General features: G+C 42.7%; 1 protein-coding gene across 4 annotated transcripts in view; it reads right to left on the bottom strand.

The window, feature by feature from the left end:
* LOC115150081 (nuclear factor of activated T-cells, cytoplasmic 2) overlaps positions 1-20,824 on the bottom strand; it is a 37,683-nt gene that overhangs the window by 13,423 nt on the left and 3,436 nt on the right. For 3 of the 4 annotated variants that reach the window (XM_029692992.1, XM_029692991.1, XM_029692989.1), the window contains exons 2-6: positions 18,206-19,184; positions 16,858-17,029; positions 14,693-14,895; positions 14,251-14,423; positions 3,962-4,102 (exon numbers count right to left, since the gene is read on the bottom strand). In XM_029692992.1, coding sequence (XP_029548852.1) covers positions 3,962-4,102; positions 14,251-14,423; positions 14,693-14,895; positions 16,858-17,029; positions 18,206-19,184 — 1,668 coding nt within the window. The remainder of the gene's footprint in view (positions 1-3,961; positions 4,103-14,250; positions 14,424-14,692; positions 14,896-16,857; positions 17,030-18,205; positions 19,185-20,824) is intronic. The other variant, XM_029692990.1, reaches the window with a different exon arrangement.

Raw genomic sequence — 20,824 nt, forward strand, 5'->3', positions numbered from 1 at the left:
TGCAGTCAGGGTGTTATTATGACTGAACTAGACATATCACTGCCCTGTACTATGGCTCCAGTGCTAACAGTTGCCTTGGCAATATGCAAACAAGATGGGAATACAAATAAACAAACTAGATGATAATAATCATATCCATGTTGGGCTAGTAGTGGTGGTCTGAAATAAATCTTTGCATTGTACAGCCACGGTGATGATTGAGAGCTTGGAGTCCATTGAAACCAGTCCATTGAGAACAGTAATCAATACAAATCTAAGCAGGTCAAAGGTGAGCAGGTTGGTTTCAGAACATGCAGTACATTAATTCTGGATCACAACAGAGTAAAATTGCGAGAGAAAGAGTGAGCCAAAGGTTAAAAAAAATATATATACAAAAAATACCATTCTGGCAATTGTCATGTCAATAGGACAACTATTACAAAAATAATTATCAATTAGAGCTGTAGGAACTCAGTGGCCTTGTGGTTTGAGTGTCTGCCCTGAGATCGGAAGGGTGGGAGTTTGATAGTCATAAGAATCCGACCCGGTGCATCTCTACTTGGCACTCAGCATTAAGGAGATAGATTTGGGGTAGGCTTGTATATTTTACAAATGTTCCATCCCGAGAATAAATCACTTTTCTCCCAGGTAACCCAGTATTTCCAGCCAAAATTCGTATTGCACAAGAGACAGAGATTATACACTTATGAATAACCCATCATTCATTAGATAAATGGCTAATACTGCATGAATGTATTATCTGAAAGCGGTAGGCTAGGACATCTATATGAAACAAGTTATCCCCTTACAAAAAAAAGATTGCAGTTAGAGTGCAGTATAACTGCAGTCAGAGTGCAGTGTAACTGCAGTATGCTGCATCCACTGTCACAGTTGTCGTAGGAAGGAGCGGACCAAAGTGCAGCGTGTGTGTCGTTCCACATTTTATTTTCACTGTGAAACTATGCAATACATAAATAAACTGAATGACAAAAAAACAACAAACCGTGACGCAGAGGTGAAACATACACTAACTCAAAAACAATCTCCCACAAACCCAGGTGGGAAAAAAACCTACTTAAGTATGATCTCCAATTAGAGACAACGATGACCAGATGCCTCTAATTGGAGATCTCAAACAAAAACCCAACATAGAAATACAAAACTAGAACATAACATAGAAAAACTAAATTAGAACACCTCCGTCACACCCTGATCTACTCTACCATAGAAAAGAAGGTCCCGTGTGGCTCAGCTGGTAGAGCATGGTGTTTGCAACGCCGGGGTTGTGGGTTTGATTCCCACGGGGGACCAGCACGGGGGGAGAAATGTATGCATTCACTACTGTAAGTCGCTCTGGATAAGAGCATCTGCTAAATGACGTAAATGTAATGTAAATGTAAGAACAGCTTTCTATGGTCAGGACGTGACAGTACCCCCCCCCCCAAAGGTGCGGACTCCAAACACACCTAAAAAAATAAATATTATTTTTTTTTTAAATTGAGGGTTAGGGAGGGTGACTAATGTCTATGGCGGCTCTGGTGCAGTACACAGAACCTTCTCATCCCGCGGATCCTCCAGCAGAGGAGGCGGCTCCTGTTCAGGGCGTAACCCCCGCTCCGCCTGCTGATCCCTCCACTTTTGTGTCACCGGACCCTGGATCGTCGCCGAAGGACCCGGACCATCACGACGTTTTACAGGTTCCGGGATGGACTGGGAACTGTCGCCGGAAGCTCTGGATTGGGAATGCGCACTGGAGGCCTGATGCGTGGGGCTGGCACAGGTGGTGCCAGACTGGTAACACGCAGTCCGGGGGAGAGGGGGAAGCAGGAACAGGACACCACGGTCTGGGCAGGCACACTGGAGGCCTGATGCGTGGGGCTGGCACAGGTGGCGCCAGACTGGTGACACACACCTCAGGGCAAGTGCGAGGAGCAGGCACAGGGTGTACCAAGCTGGATAGACTCACCGGAGGCCGGGTACGTGGGGCAGGCACAGGATATACTGGGCCGTGGAGGCGCACTGGAGGTCTCGAGCATAGAGCTGGCACAACCGATCCTGGCTGGATGCTTACTTTCGCCCAGCAAACGCGGGGCGCTGGCACAGGACGCACTGGGCTGTGAATACGGACTGGCGACACAGTGCGCAGAGCCGGCGCAGGATATCCTGGACCGAGAAGGCAAACTGGAGACCAGGAGCGCTGAGCTGGCACCACCCTTCCTGGCTGAATGCTCAACCTAGCTCGACAAATGCGGGGCGCGGGCACAGATCGCACCGGGCTGTGAATGCGCACTGGCGACACAGTGCTCATCACCGCATAACACGGTGCTTGCTTCGTCACTCGCTCCCCATGGTAAGCACGGGGAGTTGGCTCAGGTTTCCATCTCCCCATGTGCCCCCCTGCCTCGTGGTTGGTATAGTGCCTCGTAATATCGCCGCTCCGCTTTCGCTGCCTCAATCTCCTCTTTAGGACGGCGATACTCCCCAGCCTGCCTCCAGGGTCCTTTCCCGTCCAGTATCTCCTCCCAAGTCCACTGGTCCATTCCACACTGCTTGGTCCTTTGGTGGTGGGAGATTCAGTCACGGTTGTCGTAGGAAGGAGCGGACCAAAGTGCAGCATGTGTGTCATTCCACATTTTATTTTCACTGTGAAACTATGCAATACATACACATAAACTAAAGAACAAAAACAACAAACCGTGACGCAGAGGTGAAACATACACTAACTCAAAAACAATCTCCCACAAACCCAGGTGGGAAAAACACCTACTTAAGTATGATCTCCAATTAGAGACAACGATGACCAGCAGCCTCTAATTGGAGATCATCCCAAACAAAAACCCAACATAGAAATACAAAACTAGAACATAACAACATAGAAAAACTAAACTAGGAAAAAAAACCTGTCACGCCTTGACCTACTCTACCATAGAAGATAACAGCTTTCTATGGTCAGGACGTGACATCCACAATAACACTGTGTTTTTTTACTGCAGTAATTTTGTAGTGTAAGTGCAGTTAGAGTGCAGGATAACACTGCAGTTATTCAGCAATTACTGGGTCCAAAATACTACAGTAATTTATTGTACATTTACTGCAGTTTCATAACTGCAATCTTTTTTTGTGAAGGTCTATTTGAATTGGCTAGAATTTGAATGGAATTGTTGGAGAGAGAGAAAGACTACGAGAGTGTGCTCCCGTATGCACTGATTTAAAACAACTACAATAAAGTACAATAAAAAGATATGGTGGCCCCCGAAAGCCAGACGGAGACATGTAAATTAGATGCGTATTCAGTCCTTATGTTACTGCAGCATAGGCAATGCTGGAGCAAATGTAGAGCCTACCTGTCACAAGAAAAAAAGTTACCATGATGAGATTAAACATGCGCTGTCTGTCCCCACCCTGAGTGTTGATCATTGATCATGCAGATAGCAGAGCGAAGGCCAAAGAGAAGAACATATTTAGACATCTCATATAATTTAACAGTTCCATTTCACGTCATGCTGTTCATATAAATAATTTATTATAATTTACAGTTTTCTCGCAGTTATTTATCCGGGGAAAAGGGAGTGGTTTTGGGAGGGATATCTCAGTATATCTCGGTAACCCATTTCCCGGCATTCAACCCCAATTCAGGGTAAGGCCCTGCGATAGATTATAGATAGACTATAGCATCCTGTTCAGGGAGTGTACTTGTACATCAAGCTGCCTCACGCTATGCTCCGGGCTCACACAACCCAAGGCTACTAACTGCTGTGTGAAGAAAAGACTTAAAGGCTTAGCCCATTTCTCTAATTTACTACCATGATGCTGAACATTACTAAAGGAGGTGTACAGTATGCCATTATTAGATACAATTACTTTTGCCCTTCTGTTTGCTCTTAGGAGTCTAGGCAAGGCTCCTGTAAAGTACAACTGTTGATGTAAAAAGGGCTTAATAAATATATTTGATTGATTGATTGATTGATTGTAAAGTCCTTACCAGGTGTCTTTTCTGTGAACACCACCTTGGAATCAGAGGTGAAGTTCTGTCCTGTCAGTATCACCTGCTGTCCCCCTAGAACCGAGCAGCGCTCCACGTCCTGGCGCTCTACAGTGGGAAGCTCGTGGGCCGACCTCTGGGCTGTGGAACGACAGTAGAACGTCTTTAGGAGAACATTAGAACAACCATAGGAGAACATGAGTCACATTCTGAGGGCAACGTTTTGCACAAGCTGTGAGTAAAATAAGTGTAAAGGGAAAGTGAAAGGGGGATACCTAGTCAGTTGTACAACTGAATGCATTCAACTGAAATGTGTTTTCCGCATTTAACCATTTCAACTAAGACATGAAGGCATATTATCCATTCCAATGCAAATGACTCATCATGACGTAGATTACTAAATTCCAGTTGTATAATCCCCTCCTTTTAACGCACATCAATGAAGAAAAGTTTCTAATTCAATCGCTCTGCAGATTATTTTTTGTGGTTGATAGCGAAGCTTTATTGTTATTCTCTGTATTATTTTGTTTCTTTTTTTCTTGACAAATAACTCAAGAATAAACTCTTAGAAAAAAGGTGCTGTCTAGAACCTGAAAGAGTAATTCGGCTGTCCCAATAGGAGAACCATTTGAAGAACCCTTTTTGTTCCAGGTAGAACCCTTTCCACAGAGGGTGGAAAGACATGCTAGCAGATACCCATAGACTTCCAGTCATTGCACTAATGCTAGTTAGCATTGCCTTGCAAATCTACCTCTAACTTCCTTCATACTGGACACAGAGACATAGAAATGGTATCCAGGAGTTGATCAGAAGTAGATAAAAGGCATTATTGCCAAATTCCCGAAGTATCCCTTTAACAATTCACTTTTTTGACTATATCATTCTTATGATTAAAATAATCATAAAATATCTTCTTCTCGTGGACTAAAAGTCAGATTCACTCCAAATTGTATCTTTGGAGAAAATAAAGTTTGAGAAAATAACGTTGATGCATTCAAAGATGGCCACACTATAGCAGTAGATGAATATTAGCACATAAAATATGCAAACAAATGAATATTCTTCTCATGAGCCGTGAGACCAAATGACACCAAATTTGGAATGTAATCAACAAAGTTAGAGAAAAGCTAATGGATCGGTCAAAAGATGGCTTGAGTTAGTGACAAATCAAAAATCTGATTTTACATGTCCATTTTAACCACTGTAAATCCACTCCACAGTGGCCTATCAATTTAAAACTTGTCATCGCTATCAGGGACGTCCCTAAGATTAACCTGTCTGAATTTGGTAATAATCTTCTCCTCATGAACCATACGTCATATTCACTCCAAATTTTATATTTAGACTACATCAGTCTTTAATGGTTTTGAGATTTTTTGTTGTTGCTGCATTTAAATATGGCTGCACTGTACCTATAGATGTACGTTAGCACATATGCTAATGCTAAAAATACTCATGAACCACGAGTTAGATTGACTCCAGATTTAGTATATAAACTCAATGAATTAGCTTCTAATGAATTTAAGAATGATTATTTGCTGCATTCAAAGTCGGCAATGCTAGACCACTAGATGGTACCATATCACACCAAGACTATAAGAACTGAACCGATGCACATGGGGCCATGAAATTTGGTATGTAAACCTTATGTAGATGTTATGTAGTCCTTAGAAGCTGTGCGAATATAAAGCCACTGCAACATTAGATGGCTGCACCAGAAAGGTTTGTGGCACTATAGATGTCATTGACACCAGTTGCACCATAGGATACTAGAGCAATAACTATTTCTCAAGTGAACTTTAATGTTCGATTTAATGCAAATTAATGTTAGATTTAAATTATGCAGACAAAGAATGTAAGATATTGTGATTTGTATACAGTACATACAGAAAGTATTCAGACCCATTGACTTTTTCCACATTTTGTTATGTTACAGCCTTAATCTATCAATCTACACACAATAGCCCACATCTAAAGCAAAAATAGTTTTTTAGAAATTTTAACAAATGTATAAAAAACGGAAATATCACATTTATATAAGTATTCAGACCCTTTACTCAGTACTTTGTTGAAGCACCTTTGGCAGCGATTACAGCCTTGAGTCTTCTTAGGTATGACGCTACGAGCTTGGCACACCTGAATTTGATTAGTTTCTCCCATTCTTCTCTGCAGATCCTCTAAAGTTCTGTCAGGTTGGATGGGGAGCTATTTTCAGGTCTCTCCAGAGATGTTCGATCAGGTTCAAGTTCGGACTCTGGCTGGGCCACTCAAGGACATTCAGAGACTTGTCCCAAAGCCACTCCTGCGTTGTCTTGACTGTGTGCTTAGGGTCGTTGTCCTGTTGGAAGGTGAACCTTCACCCCAGTTTGACGTCCTGAGCGCTCTGGAGCAGGTTTTCATCAAGGATGTCTCTGCACTTTGCTCCGTTCATCTTTCCCTTGATCCTGACTAGTCTCCCCATCCTTGCCACTAAAAAACATCCCCACAGCATGATGCCGCCACCACCATGCTTCACCTTAGGGATGGTGCCAGGTTTCCTCCAGATGTGACACTTGGCATTCAGGCCAGAGTTCAATCTTGGTTTCATCAGACCAGAGAATCTTGTTGCTCATGGTCAGAGAGTCCTTTAGGTACCTTTTGGCAAACTGTGGGCTGTCATGTGCCTTTTACTGAGGAGTGGTATTTGGTATTTTATTAGGATTCCCAATAACCTGTTACATCTAGGGGGCAGTAATTTCACGGCTGGATAAAAAACGTACCCGATTTAATCTGATTATTAGTCCTGCCCAGAAACTGGAATATGCATATAATTATTAGCTTTGGAGAGAAAACACTCCAAAGTTTCTGAAACTGTTTGAATGGTGTCTGTGAGTATAACAGAACTCCTATGGCAGGCAAAAACCTGAGATGCTTCTGTTCAGGAAGTACCCTGTCTGAACATTTCTTGCCCTTCTTTATTATCTCTGTCGTTTACAAAGGATCTCTGCTCTTACGTGACACTTCTCACGTCAACAATGGAGTCTCACAGCCCGGGAAAAACAGGAATGATGTCATTCAAAGCCCTGGCTGAAGCACACGAGAGCAAATGCTGAGTGGTCAGTCAATGGACTAAGCCTTAGGCGCGTGACACGCCCCGCCCCCGGCTTTCGGTTTTTTCCTCAGTTTACAGACAGGCAGATTCCCGGTCGGAATATTATCGCTTCTCTACGAGATAAATTGCATAAATATTGGTTTTAAACAGCGGTTGACATGCTTCGAAGTACGGTAATGGAATATTTCGAAATTTTTTGTCATATTTTGCGTCATGCTCGTGGCCGAGATTTAGCGTTGGGATAGTGTCTAGAACGCACGAACAAAACGTCGCTGTTTGGATATAACGATGGATTATTTGGGACCAAACCTACATTTGTTATTGAAGTAGAAGTCCTGGCAGTGTATTCTGATGAAGAACAAGCAAGGTAAGAACATTTTTCTTATAGGAAATGTGATTTTGGTGAAGGCTACACTGGGTGGGTGTCTAAATAGCTAGCCCTGTAACGCCGGGCTATGTACTTACATTATTGCAAAATGTGCTTCATCCGAAAAGCTATTTTAAAATCGGACATATCGAGTGCATAGAGGAGTTCTGTATCTATAATTCTTAAAATAATTGTTATGCTTTTTGTGAACGTTTATCGTGAGTAATTTAGTAAAATCACCGGAAGTGTTCGGTGGGAATGCTAGTTCTGAACGTCACATGCTAATGTAAAAAGCTGGTTTTTGATATAAATATGAACTTGATTGAACAGACATGCATGTATTGTATAACACAATGTCCTAGGTGTGTCATCTGATGAAGATCATCAAAGGTTAGTGCTGCATTTAGATATGGTTTGGGTTTATGTGACATGATATGCTAGCTTGAAAAATGGCTGTGTGATTATTCCTGGCTGGGTACTCTGCTGACATAATCTAATGTTTTGCTTTCGCTGTAAAGCCTTTTTGAAATCGGACAGTTTGGTTAGATAAAGGAGAGTCTTGTCTTTAAATAGCTGTAACATAGTCATATGTTTGAAAAGTGTAAGTTTTCGGATTTAGAGGAGTTTGAATTTCGCGCCCCGCCCATCATTGGATATTGGAGCAGACGTTCCGCTAGCGGAACGTGTAGATGTAAGAGGTTGCAAAAGCAGCAGCTACTCTTCCTGGGGTCCACACAAAACATGAAACATGACATAATACAGAACATTAATAGACAACAGCTCAAGGACAGAACTACATAAATAAATAAAAAATGACAAAAGGCACACGTAGCCTACAATCAGTCTCTCCTCAACTCTTGACCAAGAGAGACTGGCATGCATAGTATTTATATCAGCCCTCTGATTACAATGAAGAACAAGATGTGCCGCTTTGTTCTGGGGCAGCTGCAGCTTAACTAGGCATTTCCTTGCAACACTCGACCACACAACTGGACAATAATCAAGATAAGACAAAACTTGCAGGACTTGCTTTTTTTTTTACAATCTAAGGTAACACTAAGTCATTTAGTCTCCTCAGCTTGTTCAACAGCCACACCATTCATTACCAGATTCAGCTGAGGTCTAGAACTTGGGGAATGATTTGTACCAAATACAATGCTCTTAGTTTTAGAGATGTTCAGGACCAGTTTATTGCTGGCCACCCATTCCAAAACAGACTGCAACTCTTTGTTAAGAGTTTCAGTGACTTCATTAGCTGTGGTTGCTGATGTGTTTATGGTTGAATCATCAGCATACATGGACACACATGCTTTGTTTAATGCCAGTAGCAGGTCATTGGTATAAATAGAAAAGAGTAGAGGTCCTAGAGAGCTGCTGTGGTACACCACACTTTACATGTTTGACATTACAGAAGCTTAGATTGAGGAAAACCCTTTGAGTTCAATTAGATAGATAGCTCTGAATCCAGGATATGGCAGAGGATGAAAAGCCATAACACATACGTTTTTTCAACAACAGGTTATAATCAATAATATCAAAGGCTGCACTAAAATCTAACAGTACAGCTCCCACAATTTTCTTATTATCAATTTCTTTAAACCAATAATCAGCCATTTGTGTCAGTGCAGTACATGTTGAGTGCCCTTCTTAAGCATGCTGAAAATCTATTGTTAATTTGTTTACAGAGAAATAGCATAGTTGCTGGCAGCAAGCTTATAGGTACGCAGTTAGAACCAGTAAAGGCTGCTTTACCACTCTTGGGTAGCATAATTACTTTGGTTTCCCTCCAAGCCTGAGGACAAAGACTTTCCTCTAGGCTCAGATTAAAGATATGATGGATAGGAGTGGATATAGAGTCAGCTGCCATCCTCAGTAGCTTTCCATCTAAGATGTCAATGTCAGGTTTGTCATTATTGATCAATAACAATAATTCTTCCACATCTCCCACACCAACTTTACAACATTCAAACTTGCAAAGCTTTTCTTTCATTATTATTATTATTTTTATGCATGAATACAATGGCTCACTGATCGTTGTTGGCATTCCCTGCCTAAGTTTGCCCACTTTGCCAATGAAGTAATCATTAAAATAATTGGCATCATCAAATGGTTTTGTGATGAATAAGCCATCTGATTCGATGAAAGATGGAGTTGAATTTGTCTTTCTGACCATAATGTAATTTAAAGTACTCCAAAGTTTTTTTTCTGTCATTCCTTATATCATTGATCTTGGCTTCATAATACAGTTTCTTCTTTTTGTTTAGTTTAGTTACATAATTTCTCAATTTGCAGTAAGTCAGCCAGTCAGATGTTAAGACAAACTTATTAGCCAGTTCTAACAGTCAGTTCTAACAGTCTAACAGGTGCATGTTTATCAAATTGGAAGAAGCAATTTCATAATTTCAGCAAGTGCAGCGTCTGGATGCACCTTATTAATCACATCAGACCAACAAATATTTGTAACATCATCCACATAAGAGTCACAGATAAATATTTTGTATGATCTCCAATACACTATTTTAGGCCCAGCTTTTGGAACTTTGGCTTTCCTGGATTTAGCCACTATACTGTGATCACTGCATCCAATGGGTACGGATACAGCTTTAGAACAAAGTTCTACAGTATTAGTAAAAATGTGATTGATACATGTGAATGATCTTGTCCCTATAGTGTTTGTAAACACCCTGGTAGGTTGATTAATAACCTGAACCAGATAACAGGCACTGGTTACAGAAAGAAGCTTCCTCTTGAGCAGACAGCTTGATGAAAACCAGTCAATATTCAGGTCCCCAAGAAAGTAGACCTCTCTGTTTACATCACATACACTATCAAGCGTTTCACACATATTATTTAGATACTGACTGTTAGCACTTGGTGGCCTATAGCAACACCCCAAAAGAAAAGGCTTTAGATGTGCCAAGTGAACCTGCAACCACAACACATCAATAACACTTGACATGAGATTTTCTCTAAGCATTACAGGGATATGTGTCACGTCCTGACCAGTGAAAAGGGTAATTTTGCCATAGTAGAATGGTCAGGGCGTGGCAGGGCGGTTGTTTTGTGTGTTTTGGGGTTGGTTTGTTTCTAGATGAATTTGTTCTAGTTTTCTGTTTCTATGTTTCATTTTCCATGTGTGGCCGAGTATGGTTTCCAATCAGAGGCAGGTGTCTTTCGTTGTCTCTGATTGGAAGCCATACGTAGGCAGCCTGTTTTCCTTTGGGTTTTGTGGGTGGTTATTTTCCGTTTAGTTGTTTTACCTGACGGAACTGTTGGTCGTTGGTTATTTTGTTTAAGTGTTCTCATAAAATCAATCAAGAATGAGCACTATACACGCTGCGCCTTGGTCTAATCCTTTCGACGCCTGTGACAATATGGCTCTGAATATATACTGCTCAAAAAAATAAAGAGAACACTTAAACAACACATCCTAGATCTGAATGAAAGAAATAATCTTATTAAATACTTTTTTCTTTACATAGTTGAATGTGCTGACAACAAAATCACACAAAAATAATCAATGGAAATCCAATTTATCAACCCATAGAGGTCTGGATTTGGAGTCACACTCAAAATTAAAGTGGAAAACCACACTACAGGCTGATCCAACTTTGATGTAATGTCCTTAAAAAAAGTCAAAAATGTTTACATTTTAGTCATTTAGCAGACACTCTTATCCAGAGCAACTTACAGTAGTGAATGCATACATTTCATACATTTTTTCCCCCGTACTGGTCCCCCGTGGGAATCAAACCCACAACCCTGGCATTGCAAACACCATGCTCTACCAACTGAGCCACACAGGACCATGTTGTGTGTGTGGCCTCCACGTGCCTGTATGACCACCCTACAACGCCTGGGCATGCTCCTGATGAGGTGGCGGATGGTCTCCTGAGGGATCTCCTCCCAGACCTGGACCAAAGCATCCGCCAACTCCTGGACAGTCTGTGGTGCAACGTCGCGTTGGTGGATGGAGCGAGACATGATGTCTCAGATGTGCTCAATTGGATTCAGGTCTGGGGAACGGGCGGGCCAGTCCATATTATCAATGCCTTCCTCTTGCAGGAACTGCTGACACACTCCAGCCACATGAGGTCTAGCATTGTCTTGCATTAGGAGGAACCCAGGGCCAACCGCACCAGCATATGGTCTCACAGGGGGTCTGAGGAGCTCATCTCGGTACCTAATGGCAGTCAGGCTACCTCTGGCGAGCACATGGAGGGCTGTGCAGCCCCCCAAAGAAATGCTACCCCACACCATGACTGACCCACTGCCAAACCGGTCATGCTGGAGGATGTTGCAGGCAGCAGAACGTTCTCCACGGCGTCTCCAGAGCAGTGTGAACCTGCTTTCATCTGTGAAGAGCACAGGGCGCCAGTGGCGAATTTGCCAATCTTGGTGTTCTCTGGCAAATGCCAAACGTCCTGCACGGTGTTGGGATGTAAGCAAAACCCCACCTGTGGACGTCGGGCCCTCATACCACCCTCATGGAGTCTGTTTCTGACCGTTTGAGCAGACACATGCACATTTGTGGCCTGCTGGAGGTCATTTTGCAGGGCTCTGGCAGTGCTCCTCCTGCTCCTCCTTGCACAAAGGCGGAGGTAGCGGTCCTGCTGCTGGGTTGTTGCCCTCCTACGGCCTCCTCCACGTCTCCTGATGTACTGGCCTGTCTCCTGGTAGCGCCTCCATGCTCTGGACACTACGCTGACAGACACAGCAAACCTTCTTGCCACAGCTCGCATTGATGTGCCATCCTGGATGAGCTGCACTACCTGAGCCACTTGTGTGGGTTGTAGACTCCGTCTCATGCTACCACTAGAGTGAAAGCACCGCCAGCATTCAAAAGTGACCAAAACATCAGCCAGGAAGCATAGGAACTGAGAAGTGGTCTGTGGTCCCCACCTGCAGAACCACTCCTTTATTGGGGGTGTCTTGCTAATTGCCTATAATTTCCACCTGTTGTCTATTCCATTTGCACAACAGCATGTGAAATTTATTGTCAATCAGTGTTGCTTCCTAAGTGGACAGTTTGATTTCACAGAAGTGTGATTGACTTGGAGTTACATTGTGTTGTTTAAGTGTTCCCTTTATTTTTTTGAGCAGTGTATATACTGTATATATACAGCAACACCTCCCCCATAAGCATTTCTGTCTCTTCTATAGATGGTATGTCATTGTATTGCTACTGCTGTATCATCAAATGAATTATCTAAGTGAGTCTCAGAAATGGCTAATACTGTATATGAATATTATCTGATGTTAGCAAGTATTTGGTTTCATGAAGCTTATTTCTAAGGCTTCATATATTAATATGGGCTATTTTCAGCCATTTCCTGGGTAGCTTATCAGAGATTTGGAAAATAGCAAACAAAGCAAGATAAAAAATATATACATTGAGCAGTCCATCAAGCAATTGGTATGTGTGTGCTGGCTTCCGTCTGGCCACTCAACCATAAAGACCTGATTGGTGGGGGGCTGCAGAGATGGTTGTCCTTTTGGAAGGTTCTCCCATCTCCACAGAGGAACTCTGGAGCTCTGTCAGAATGATCATTGGGTTATTGGTCAGGGAGCTCTAGGAAGAGTTTCGGTGGTTCCAAACTTCTTCCTTTTAAGAATGGTGGAGGCCACTGTGTTCTTGGGGACCTTCAAGAAAGTTTTTGGTAGCCTTCCCCAGATCTGTGCATTGACACAACCCTCTCTCTGAGCTTTACAGACACTTCCTTCGACCTCATGGCTTGGTTTTTGCTCTGACATGCACTGTCAACTGTGGGACCTTATATATTGTAGACAGGTGTGTGCCTTTCCAAATCATGTCCAATCAATTGAATTTACCACAAGTGGACTCCAAGAAAGTTGCGGAAACATCTCAAGGATGATCAAAGGAAACAGGATGTGCCTGAGCCCAGTTCCGGATCTCATAGCATACTTATAAGGTATTTCTGTTTTTTATTTTTATTGAATCTGCAAAAAAATTCTAAAAAACAGTTTTCACTTTGTGATTATGGGGTATTGTGATGTCACTATGGGGTATTGTGTGTAAATTGATGAGGAACAAAAATTATTGGATCAATTTTATAATAAGTTTATAACGTAACAAAATGTGGAAAAAGGGATGGGGTCTGAATACTTTCCGAAAAAGGGATGGGGTCTGAATACTTTCCGAAAAAGGGATGGGGTCTGAATACTTTCCGAAAAAGGGATGGGGTCTGAATACTTTCCGAAAAAGGGATGGGGTCTGAATACTTTCCGAAAAAGGGATGGGGTCTGAATACTTTCCGAAAAAGGGAAAGGGTCTGAATACTTTCCGAAAAAGGGATGGGGTCTGAATACTTTCCGAAAAAGGGATGGGGTCTGAATACTTTCCGAAAAAGGGATGGGGTCTGAATACTTTCCGAATGCATTGTATCTGTATAATCACATAGTGTTGCCCTATTATGTGGTCTGAACGTAGTGAAAAGTGGATCTTTATTTAGGAAAATTAGAAACCAGAAGATGTGCCGCTTGAGCAGTCAGCGCATATATATTATAAATATTAATATTTATATATAAACTCAATACATGAATGACTTTAATTCAAAGATAATGAACCTACAGCACTAGACTACACTTCATCTGCGTCATCCTTGTGGTATTGAGAGATAATCATGGTAATGCCTTCCCTGATCGCACATAAAGGAAGATAGTTCCTACATGCTTGCTTTGATATCCAACTGATCTTGTGTCCGTTCTGTCATCCTGTGAACCCCGTTCATTGCTGCTCGCAGCTATATTTATTATTATTATTTGTAGTAGTAATAGAATTTTGGGTTTCAGGAACAAAAGTTCACTTACAACACTCGATGGGAAGGGAGGCCACTTGAAGAGAGACATACTGTCCTCCTGGTTGAGGAATATGGACCCGAAAGACAAGGCGGACACAGGTGTTTTTGCGTCCCATGTCTGTCTCCCCTGTCCTGAGCTCGATGTCAGCATTTCTCAGCTTTAGTATCCCAGCACAGTCAATTCTTTACAAGGGAAGTAAAACAATGTTTTATTAATTATTTTATACCTAGCTCTGAAAACATGTGTGTGTGTGTGTGTGTGTGTGTGTGTGTGTGTGTGTGTGTGTGTGTGTGTGTGTGTGTGTGTGTGTGCGCATGCATATGTATGTTTGTTTGTGTGTGTGTGTGTGTGTGTGTGTGTGCGTCGTTATGTGTCTGCATGTTAGCGTTTGTGTGCGTGTGTGTGTGTGTATGTGTGTGTGTACTGTCTCTAACTTGACTGCTCTCCTTACACTGCTCTCATGTTGTTCTTGGGCTCCAGAGGGATCTCCAGGACCTTGGTGCCATTGACCTTTCTCTCTTGGCTTGGTGTGGTGACCGTTTTCCCCGTGATGCGGTGCACCTGGTAGAAGGCATGGGGTTTGAGGAGCCTCTCGTCAGCCGTTCCGATGAACACCAGCAGACCCAGTGGAGCAGTGCCTCTGTACCCATGAAGCTGTCGAGAGATACAACCAAAAAAAACGTTTTACCTTTAAGGGGACGTTACACTCCAAAAACCAACGTTTTCAGACCTCAATAGTGGTCTTGTGTTGAGATATGTCCACATCCCAAGACATGTATTGTGTAGAATCACCTATGTGCCAAAACCCCAAATGAATGGAGAAGATATAAACACCATGTAATATACAAATCTTATTGGCTGCTTATCTTTTCCATTCATTTGTGGTTGAGGCAGAGCTGACTCTACACAGTCAGTGACATTGTATGTGGGGTCTAAAAACAACTGACACACTTCGATCTTGGAGTGTATCCATTTAACTTTGTTGATACTGTTGAATTCAATACTGTGTCCTCTGTACTGCACAGCTACAGTATTCTTACAGTTTTTATACATGACAGTAAATAATCATATCTCGGACTAAAATTGTTACTTTTGAACTGTGCACGTCATTCTAATATGTAATCCACGGGACCATAATTCATTCTACACTCTTAGAACAAAAAGGTGCTATCTAGAACCTTAAAGGGTTCTTCGGCTGTCCCCATAGGATAACCCTTTTGGAACCCTTTTTTCTAAATGTACTTATCAAAATATTAACTTATAAAACTGTTGAAATTGGAGACGTCCATAATTACCTCCAACAATATCACAGTTGAATTCTGTTACATAATGAAAGAAAATGACTTCATAGGTTACAAAAGGCCAACTCCCGACATAATTATTTGCATATGTAGCGTGTGGCTATTGGTTAGCAGAAGGATAGCATCACTACTGTTGCCCTGGACCCAGAAATGGCTTTCACATCCTGAGATGAGAAGACAGCTCACTGTGTTAGTAACTATCCATTAAAACCAGCATGGCTTAGTCAATATGTCCCTGAACTTTATACTTGATATGGGTGGATCTTCCATCATTTAAAATATACTTGAAAGTTAACCTCGATCCCAGGCTTAATTGGTAAAGAGCCGGGAGCGTTTGGTACCCTGGTCCGTTCTATGTAGCGTGTGTGAAACACAAAGGAACCCTGGAACCCTGCGTCAGTAGCAGGTCCAGGATTCAGGACTGGAGTGTCAGGTATTAGGTTAGTCGCGTGGAACTCTTTTCCCCTTGTAAACAAGCTAGCTTGCTAATGTCATGTTGAATTTGCGTCTCGCAAATCATACCCTGAATCGGTTATTATCAGGTCATGTGAAACCAAAACGTAATTCTCACAAATGCTCCAGGAAACCAAACCAGCGTACCGATTTTCATATGAAAACGTCCTATGGTGGTTTAACTGTGCTGGTTTTGTGGTTGAATGGGTTTAGTCATAATAATGCAGGCTGATACATTTGTTCATTTACATATTGTTGCTGGGCACCTGAGACAGACATGGTGACGTAATGACAAGGAAATACCACCACAGACACATATTCATACACACAGGAGTAAAAGCTGCACTGTACACTGAGTATACCAAATTTGTCGGGGGCAAGGATCCAACAAGGCGTCGAAAGTGTTCCACATGTCAACACTCATATACATAGAAACATCAAATCAAATCCAATTGTATTAGTCACATGCACCGAATACAACAGTGAAATGCTTACTTACGAGCCTCTAACCAACAATGCAGTTTACAAAATCCGAATAAGAAATAAAAGGAACAAGTAATTAAACAGCAACAGTAAAATAACAATAGCGAGACTATACACAGGGGGTACTGGTACAGAGTATCGCTTGCCTTGCGATACTCTGTCTATGACTAGGGTGGCTGGAGTCTTTGACAATTTTTGCATAACATACATACATACATATATACATACATAGATACATACATACATACATACATACATACATACATACATACATACATACATACATACATACATACATACATACATACATACATACATACATACATACATACATACAAAGGTTAAACAAACACACACTCCCCCATCCCACACCCAGTACCTGAACCACAGTGTGTCCTCCGCTGGCCGCTTTGACTGCTCCCCTGCTGCCCTCTGTCTCGTAGTGGGCCCGGTGGTGCTGTTTAGGCTGCTGCTCCAGACAGAGCTCATACTGGTCGGAGTGACTGGGCAAGTGCCACTCTAGAGGGGGCAGAGATGGCACAGGGATGCCACTGATGAGCGAGACAGAGAGAGGGAGAAAGAGAGAGGGAGCGAGAGAGAGAGAGAGAGAGAGAGAGAGAAAGAGAGAGAGAGAGAAAGAGAGAGATGAGTAAGACATAGAGAGAAAGGGTGTGGGAGAAAGAGAGAGAGAGAGAAAGAGAGAAAGAGAGAAAGAGAGAAAGAGAGAGAAAGAGATGAGTAAGACATAGAGAGAAAGGGTGTGGGAGAAAGAGAGAGAGAGAAAGAGAGAGAGAGAGAAAGAGAGAGAGAGAGAGAGAGAGAGAGAGAGAGAGAAAGAGAGAGAGAGAGAGAAAGAGAGAAAGAGAGAGAGAGATGAGTAAGACATAGAGAGAAAGGGTGTGGGAGAAAGAGAGAGAGAGGGTTTTCACTCGTAACATTTCCTGCCATAACACACAAAATACACATCAGTATCACATCACAATTTCAAATGAAATTCCTCTAAGGTTTTCTTAATACTTCTTCTTTACCTGTCATTACAGATTCATGTGACTGTCATTACAGATTCATGTGACTGTCATTACTTCTTCACCTGTCATTACAGATTCATGTGACTGTCAATACTTCACCTGTCATTACAGATTCATGTGACTGTCATTACTTCTTCACCTGTCATTACAGATTCATGTGACTGTCATTACTTCTTCACCTGTCATTACAGATTCATGTGACTGTCATTACTTCTTCACCTGTCATTACAGATTCATGTGACTGTCAATACTTCTTCACCTGTCATTACAGATTCATGTGACTGTCAATACTTCTTCCCCTGTCATTACAGATTCATGTGACTGTCATTACTTCTTCACCTGTCATTACAGATTCATGTGACTGTCAATACTTCTTCACCTGTCATTACAGATTCATGTGACTGTCAATACTTCTTCCCCTGTCATTACAGATTCATGTGACTGTCAATACTTCTTTACCTGTCATTACAGATTCATGTGACTATCAATACTTCTTTACCTGTCATTGCAGATTCATGTGATTGTCATTACTTCTTCACCTATCATTACAGATTCATGTGACTGTCATTACTTCTTTACCTGTCATTACAGATTCATGTGACTGTCAATACTTCTTTACCTGTCATTACAGATTCATGTGACTGTCACTTTTCATTCTTATGAGGGATCATCATTACCAAAGCACATTGCACATTATACCTGGAGGCTCCATGGGCTAGTGAAGCCGGCCAGAAAGATGTAGGGAGGATGTAGAAGGTCTCAGCCCCAGCTCTGCCTCTCCGCCCATGCTCCCCCTGGCTCTCTCCATACGTATAGCACTCAACACTGGGCCGCACCATCTTGGAGGGGACCGCCCTGGGCATGCTGGAACTGAGGCTGGAGTTGAGGCTGCTCAACACCTCTTCAACGCTGGGCATCTGCTGAGGGGCATTGGCCTGTGGGTCAGTCTGGGCCAAGGGTCGTCCTTGGGGGTGGTGAGGCGAGGGGCTGGGGCTTGGGCTCCGGGAGCGCTGCTGCTGCTGGCTGGTGGTCCCCAGATTGGGGCCGCTGTACTGGTCGTAGGTGCGTTTTCCCTGAGGAGAGGCGGAGCGAGAGCGGGGGTAATTGTGGGAGTGTGGCGAGGAAGACCGCTGTCTCTGCGGTACCAGGAAAGTCTCCTCTGTGATGCTGGTGCGCGGGGAGGTCCCAGGGGAGGAGTGGGCCGAGGACGTATGGATGCCCTGGAGGCCCGGGAGGAGGTCCAAGGCGGTCAAGCCAACCACGCCCCCACCACCACTGGGAGATACACAAGGCGAGACCCAGGGCGAGTAGGCCTCAGACAGCCAGCCCGTGGAGGAGTTGCTGCTGGCAGGGCTCTGGGGCTCTCGGTAGGCCGTGTTCTCATAGCCAGGCACAGTCAGGGCCGTGGTTCTGGGGCTTGCGTCCAGGGGATGAGTCTGGTGAGGGTCCCCTGATGGGGTGATCTCAATCCTGGGGCTAGGAGAGGGAGCACCCCTTTGCATGGAGGGGAGATCCAGCGAGTTAAACCCAGGCCCAGACAGGCTGTCAGGGGCAGGCCCATGGTGGTAAGAGGACTGGCTGGAGGTTGTAGGGGCGTTACTGGAGCTTCCGTCACAAGGGTAGGGCACCATAGATGAGGGGCTGTGATCTCCGCGAGGGGGAACCCCTGAGTTGTCTGCTAAGAATATGGCAGGATGAAGGGAGTACTCATTTAGGCATTATGTATTGCAACATTTCAGGATCAGAAAGGTGATTTCTTCTAAACTAACACCTGCCATTTCAGTGACTATATTTTTTGTTCTTAGAAATTTTGTTACCAAGTATCTTTTTATGAACATCAGGCAATTACCAGCAATAATAGAAAACTCGTTCTTAAAACAGCAGGCATGTGAAATAGACATAGAGTTACACTGGGTAGAGGATTTTACAACATAAGCGTTTGACAGCTGAGTAGGCTGTTCCTCTATTATTGGATAGTCTATAATTCAACAGGGGTTAAATACGGCTAAGGGACAGATCAACATTTACTGGTGGAGGGGCTGGTTCAACTCAAGGTATCATAAACAAAATGCACCCCCCTTCCCAAAGTCCAAAATATTTTCACATGACCCTCCCCTTGTACTTTAAATACATTGAACACCCTCCCCCCTCATAGAATTACCTCAGAGTAATGTTTACGACCACAAATAACGGTAACTGTAGCAACCCTGTGTTTATAAACGTGGATATCAACTTAACTACTTCAGCATGCTTTTGTGGCACAGCCGATGCCACGTAGGGCTACGGGCCAAAGGTTGAGGGTTCACCGACCACCACAGACGAGCTCACTCTCACTGCCTGTTTCATTACACTACGATCAGAACCGGCTAGGGGGAAATCAGATTTTCAACATTTTGATGCCATATTTATAATGAAATTAAATATATGCAACACATTTTCCACCAACAGGTTTCTGTGCCAATGCAACATACAACCAATAAACAAAGCATACCGACGTCAGGCACTTCAATACCATGGTTTTCATTTTCAACACCACAATAAATCGACTACTGATTGTCAATCCCTCCCTACCTTGAAGGCTGACCCAGTTACACAGGCTTAGCTTGACAATCCCCGAATGTCAGTAAACGTTTTGGTGTTTTGTAACAGATATCTCTTTCAATTCCTCAATTTGCGCTGCAGAGTTTGGATTGATCGATTGAATGATTTTATTTGTCAGTTAAAAAAAAATATATATACACAAAGATGTTTTCAAGTGACCGGGATTCCACAATAAAGTCGGGGACTTATTTCCATTGTGGTCCCTATTTCTTTTTACATAAATACATATACAATTCCATACATACAGACACATTACATAGATACAGACACATTACATAGATACAGACACATTACATAGATACAGACACATCACATAGATACAGACACATTACATAGATACAGACACATTACATAGATACAGACACATTACACAGATACAGACACATTACAGAGATAGAAACACATTACATAGATACAGACACATTACATAGATACAGACATTACAGAGATAGAGACACATTACATAGATACAGACACATTACATAGATACAGACACATTACATAGATACAGACACATTACAGAGATACAGACACATTACATAGATACAGACACATTACATAGATACAGACACATTACATAGATACAGACACATTACATAGATACAGACACATTACAGAGATACAGACACATTACATAGATACATATATACATAGATACAGACACATTACATAGATACAGACACATTATAGAGATAGAAACACATTACAGAGATACAG

Source organism: Salmo trutta, chromosome 16 (assembly GCF_901001165.1).
Source record: "Salmo trutta chromosome 16, fSalTru1.1, whole genome shotgun sequence".
In the NCBI taxonomy this organism is placed as follows: domain Eukaryota; kingdom Metazoa; phylum Chordata; class Actinopteri; order Salmoniformes; family Salmonidae; genus Salmo; species Salmo trutta.